Source organism: Heterodontus francisci, chromosome 17 (assembly GCF_036365525.1).
Source record: "Heterodontus francisci isolate sHetFra1 chromosome 17, sHetFra1.hap1, whole genome shotgun sequence".
NCBI classification, from domain to species: Eukaryota; Metazoa; Chordata; class Chondrichthyes; order Heterodontiformes; family Heterodontidae; genus Heterodontus; species Heterodontus francisci.
Window position 1 is genome coordinate 23524729 of NC_090387.1, and position 6471 is coordinate 23531199.

General features: G+C 43.6%; 1 protein-coding gene across 1 annotated transcript in view; it reads right to left on the reverse strand.

Annotated features, from left to right (window-relative positions):
- LOC137378766 (calcium-transporting ATPase type 2C member 2-like) overlaps positions 1-6471 on the reverse strand; it is a 113594-nt gene that overhangs the window by 14259 nt on the left and 92864 nt on the right. Inside the window, exons 22-23 of the mRNA XM_068049151.1 lie at positions 4956-5024; positions 4713-4829 (exon numbers count right to left, since the gene is read on the reverse strand). Of these exons, the coding sequence (XP_067905252.1) occupies positions 4713-4829; positions 4956-5024 (186 nt within the window). The remainder of the gene's footprint in view (positions 1-4712; positions 4830-4955; positions 5025-6471) is intronic.

A 6471-nucleotide genomic window follows, 5' to 3' on the forward strand; every position in this document is an offset into this window, starting at 1 on the left:
TCACGGCAGTACTTAGAGAGGATATCCCAGGGGGAATGTCCAGTGAGGCCATATGGGTAGAACTTAGAAAGAAGGGGTGATCACTTTGATGGGATTATACTATAGGCCCCCAAATAGTCAGAGGGAAGTGGAGGAGCATATATGTAGGGAAATCACAGATAGGTGTAGGAATTATAGGGTTGTAATAGTAGGTGATTTGAACTTCCCTAGTATTGACTGGGACTGCCTTAGTGCTAAGGGATCAGATGGGGAAGAATTTGTTAAGTGTGTCCAGGATAGTTTTCTGAAGCAGTATGTGGATGTCCCTACGAGAGAAGGGGCTACACTCGACCTCCTCTTAGGAAATGAGGATGGGCAGGTGGTTGATGTGTCAGAGGGGGAGCACTTTGGCACCAGTGACCATAACTCTATTAGCTTCAAGATAGTTATGGAAAAGGTTAGGACTGGTCCTCAGGTTGAAGTCCTAAATTGGAGGAAGGCTAATTTCAATGGCATCAGACAGGAACTCTCAAAAGTTGAATGGGAGAGGCTGTTTACAGGTAAAGGGACGTCTGGCAAGTGGGAAGCTTTTAAAAGTGAGATGGGAAGAGTTCGGGACCGGCATGTTCCTGTTAGATGGAAGGGCAAGGCTGGCAAGTTTAGGGAACCTTGGTTGACGAGGGATATTGAGGATCTGGTCAGGACAAAGAAGGAGGCATATATTACGTATAGGCAGCTAGGATCGAGCGAGTGCCTTGAGGAGTATAGAGGATGTAGGACTACACTTAAGAAGGAAATTAGGGGGGCGAAAAGGGGCCATGAGATTTCCCTGGCAGATAAGATAAAGGAGAATCCTAAAAGATTCTATAAGTATACTAAGAGTAAAATGGTAGCTCGGGAGAGAGTAGGTCCCCTTAAGGATCAGTGTGGCAATCTATATCTGGAGCCACGGGAAATGGGCGAGGTCTTAAATGAATATTTCTCGTCCGTATTTACTGTGGAGAAGGTCATGGAAGCTCGTGAGTTCAAGGGATAGAACACCGATATCCTGGAGCATATTAACATTACAAAGAAGGAGGTGTTGGAGGTATTGAAGCACATTAAGGTGGATAAATCCCCAGGGCCTGACCAGGTGTATCCTAGGATGCTATGGGAAGCAAGGGAGGAGATTGCTGGGGCCCTGGCAGAGATTTTTGTATTATCGTTAGCCACAGGTGAGGTACCAGAAGACTGGAGGATAGCTAATATTGTGCCGTTATTTAAGAAGGGCAGCAGGGATAAAACAGGGAACTACAGGCTGGTGAGCCTTACATCAGTGTTGGGAAAGTTATTGGAAGGGATTTTGAGAGACAGGATTTATATGCATAGGGAAAGACCAGGTCTGATTAGGTTAGGGATAGTCAGCATAGCTTTGTGCGTGGGAAATCATGTCTCTCAAATTTGATTGAGTTTTTCGAGGAGGTGACCAAGAGGATTGACGAGGGCAGGGTGATGGACGTTGGCTACATGGACTTTAGCAAGGCCTTTGACAAGGTCCCGCATGGTAGACTGGTCCAGAAGGTTCAAATACATGGGATCCAGGGTGAGTTGGCAAATTGGATACAAACTTGGCTCGGTGATAGGAGGCAGAGGGTGGTAGTGGAGGGTTGTTTTTCAGATTGGAGACCGGTGACCAGTGGTGTGCCACAGGGATTGGTGCTGGGCCCTCTGTTGTTTATCATATATATTAATGACTTGGATGTGAATGTAGGGGGCATGATTAGTAAGTTTGCAGATGATACCAAAATTGGTGGTACAGTGGACAGTGAAGAAGGTTGTCTAAGGTTACAACAGGATATAGATCAACTTGGAAAGGGGGCAAGGGATTGGCAAATGGAATTTAATGCAGACGTGTATGAAGTGATGCATTTTGGGAAGGTAAACCAGGGCAGGACATATACAGTGAATGGCAGGACCCTGGGGAGTGTTGTTGAGCAGAGAGACCTTGGGGTGCAAGTACATAGTTCCCTGAAAGTGGCAACACAGGTAGACGGGGTGGTGAAGAAGGCATATGGCATGCTTGCCTTCATCGGCCGAGGCATTGAGTACAAGAGTTGGGACGTCCTGTTACAGTCGTTCATAACGTTGGTTAGGCCGCATTTGGAGTACTGTCTGCAGTTTGGTCGCCGCACTACAGGAAAGATGTGATTAAGCTAGAGAGGGTGCAGAAAAGATTCACAAGGATGTTGTCTGGTTTGAAGGGCTTGAGTTATAAAGAGAGATTGGATAGGCTGGGTCTGTTTTCCCTGGAGCGAAGGAGGCTAAGAGGGGACATGATAGAGGTATATAAAATTACGAGAGGCATAGATCGGGTAGATAGCCAGAGTCTGTTTCCCATGGTAGGGGTGACTAAATCTAGAGGACATAAATTTAAGGCGAGAGGAAGGAGTTTTAAAGGGGATCAAAGGGGTAAATTTTTCACACAATGAATAGTGGGTATCTGGAATGAGCTGCCTGAGAAGGTGGTGGAGGCAGGAACAGTAGCAACATTTAAGAGGCATCTGGACAGGTACTTGAATGAGCAAGGCATATAGGGATATGGAATTAATGCAGGCAGGTGGGATTAGTATAGATAGGCTTTATGGTCGGCATGGACGCGGTGGGCTGAAGGGCCTGTTTCTATGCTGTATGGCTCTATGACTCTATAAAATCCCCTTCCTTCAGGTTGAGAGCTCATTTTCAGGTGTGCTCATCACAGCTGTGTCCTGTCGTCTGTCTGTGTGTTCTGTTTTGGACAAACTGTCTCACTAAAAGCCAGTTCAAACTGAATTGAAACAAATGTATCACATCAGGCTCACTCCCAGTGGCTGTTTCTATGGTATCAAGAATGCACCCTTTGAATCGCAGTCTCCAAGGAGGACCAAGAAATTGATAAAGAAAGAGAGAATAGAATATGAATGCAAACTGACAAGAAATATAAATACAGATTGTAAAAACTTCTATTGTCATGGTCCTGTAGTTTTTTTTGGAATACTGCCTTTAAGGCTTGCAAGGGATCAGTATTGCTTTAAGAGCCAGCAAGCCCTAGGAGTTATAGGAAGGTACATTTTTTACAATCTTTTTTTGCATTTATTTCATTTCATCTTAGTTTGTTCAGTTTGCTTACCCACTGTTTTTTTTCAGGTTTGCACTTGCTGCTGTTCAATATTCAGTGCATTAACACCTAATCTGTACTAATGCTTTGTCTTTCAACACACCATTAACATATTGTTTGCCTTTGCTCTGTGACCTTTTGGTCAGCTATGTGACCTGGTCCAATCTAGACCTCCATTGTTATCTCTTGCCCCACCCCCACCTCACTTGCTTATAACCTGTGACTTTTCTAATATTTGTCAGTTCCGATGAAGGGTCACTGACCCGAAACGTTAACTCTGCTTCTCTTTTCACAGATGCTGCCAGACCTGCTGAGTGGTTCCAGCATTTCTTGTTTTTATTTCAGATTTCCAGCATCCGCAGTATTTTGCTTTTATTTTACTGTTCTCCTCTGAACTCCTCAGCTGGGCTTTCTGTGTTCACCAGACCTTCCCTTGCCAACCCCAACTGTCTAATTGATGCCAGCAGCCTCACGTCCCTCTCTGGTTTCCTGCCACTTACCAATGAGAAATTCAACTCTTTCAGCTGCAGCAATAGCCACACTAAGGCACATCTGAAGCAACTGAGCTTTATTTGCTGCCTCTGCTTTATTTCAATTAGCCCTTTCCATAGTCCCTCATGGCCCTCCACACTGTTCACGTCTTCACAACCTTATCGTATTTCCCCCACAGAGTCTTCCCTGTTCCCAGCTTTCAGAAATTGTGCACTGATACAGACAAGACTGTTAATGAGCGCAACAGGCAATTAATTGGAGGTGTGCACCCGACCCATTCCCTCAATGCCGGCATCCCTTTAAAAATGGCATTGCGTTCAAGAGGTGCCAGGTCCCAGTGCTGACCTCCATGAATGAGATATTCAAAGTTCGCTCTCCTCCGTTCCTGCACTCAGCAGGCTTTGAAAATCCAGCCCAATGTCATCAAGGCACTTGTGCTTAGTCTGTATTTACAGTACAGGTTATACTCCATGTGGTGTCAAGCTCAAGTGGTGCCAGTTTATCTCCTCCAGAGAGTTTTATACAATTTCTCTCCAGAGTTAGGTGGGATCTAACAACTTATTTATATTTTAGTTTTAATATCACAGCAAAGTGGAAACTGCTTTGCAAAATGCTAAGGATGTAGTGTAAATGCACCGACAGATACATGCTACCTATTGGGGTGAGAAATGTCACAGACCAATACCAAACAAAACAGGTGAATATCAAGCTGCATACTAGGACTGAAGGTAAACAAGATTTGCAGTACGTCATTAAAATGAAAGATAAAACAGGTAACGTACAAATCCAAGAAAAATGTAAAAGCATAGAGCACTGCAGATCACGAACATCATCCAATTATGTATAAAATGTACACACAGATCTGCCATAAACAGAAACGATGCACCATACTATTCAAATATAAACAAGGACATGCCTAAAATTAAACTAATTTTATAAAATGGATGTGAAGAAAATGTTTAAATATTGAAATATATTAACATAATTCGCCCTTCACATTGAAATAGAGCACCAATAGGATTCCAATTAAACAACCAGCCTCAACTAGACAATATCATAGGAACATAGCATAATCTTGACATTACATTTAAGTAATACTGAGCTGTACCTTTGAGCTGGAGGCCCATCCATAATGATGTTGATCCACAGAATCTGCATAGCATTTAGTGGATTTGGCAGGTTAAATACAGTAGAAAGAGCAATCAAGCTCAATGCTGAAATACTCCTGCATGTTTAAAGGAAAAAAATTGCAGAGAAAAATAATTTATATATTCATATATATTCCCATGGCAGTTGTGTAATATGAAGTACAATTAGAGGTCTTTACATGAATAACTAAATTTGTACTTACGTACTGAGCTGGAATCGCACAAAATTTTTGATGTTGTAAAAAATTCCTTTGCCTTCCTCCATTGCACACCTACAAAATAACGACTTGGCAGATTATTCAACATCATATAAATGATTCAATTATACAAGTTTTAATATTTACTTATTTTTTCCTGCTTGTCTCCTTTATTCTTCTTGAAGACAGTGACACATGGTTGGATACAGTTCTATGGAAGATATTGGTAGCCCTCAGATAATGCATCCACGTTGCAAACATTCATTTGTGAATTTGCACTGTGAGTGTCACAAGCTGTTTGGACCACAACCATTACAATGGAGCCTGACCCAGGCCTTGTGCAAGTTTAACTTTACAAAAACTTAAAGATTTTAACCTTGCACACACACCCATTAAATAAAAGACCCATAAGTAAGTCCAAATGCACAAAATAAAATAAAAACAGAAAATGATGAAGATACTCCGCAGGCCAGGCTGTCTAGAGCTTCACTACAACCCCCAAAGTGTATGGATGGATCCTAGGGACAAGGGATATCCCTTGAGGTCATGGCTACTCATCCCACTATGGAAGCCTCTGACGGGGGCACAAAGTGATATAACAATGCCACCTGCTCACTAGGACCACCATTGGGGTTCCTAAGATGCGATTTCGGTGTCTAGACTGGTTGGGTGGCGCCCTCCAATACCCTCCTGCAAGGGTCTCTGTCATTGTGGTGGTCTGCTGCATTCTCCATTAAAGTCTGGCTACCCGACCTGAACCAAACCAAACCCGACTAAGTGTGTCAGGTTCGGGTCGGGTCTATAATCTCTATCCAGCATTCAGCTGGATCGGGTCGGGTCGGGCTGGACTGTACTGTTTTGTTTTGTATTGTTTTCTTTTTAAATCTATGATTTTTTTATGTTTTAATAATATGTTTGATATTTTCGGGTCAGGTCGGGTATGAGAAAAAATTAAAGGATTCGGGCCCGGGTCGGGTTTTAATTTTATGCCCGTGCCAGGCTTTATTTCTCCATAACATGGTCCTCCAGAGAGTGGTCCTTGAAGGTGGTGAACCCTGGGAGGAGACAGCTCATCGGGGAACAGGAGGAGGAAGTGGAGGCGGAGGGAGATGATGCTAAACAGAGAGGTGGCTGAGCATAGCTCAGGGCATGAACATCTCATGAGGATGCCGTAAAGGTCCAGGATCTCCTGATTCAGGAAAGTTTCAACTGAGCCCCTCTGACCCAGTTTGCGGGACATGGTGTGGAAGAGAGTCCATGAACCCTACGCGAACACATGAATGGAAGATGCAGCCTGGAACTTCGAATGACTTACTGCCAATTAAGGAAGCACATCTGCCCAGAGGCTTTGCCCTCATTATGGAGGATCCAGTTATGTCTTTCACCACCTCAAACCACTTTTCCCATCACGGTAGCAATAAAAGGAGTCCCAGACATGTGCCTTAATGTGCCATCATTAATAAAGTGTACAGAGAGGAAATCAGTTCACAGAGGCAGTAGGAAGATACCCAAGTGACCCAAC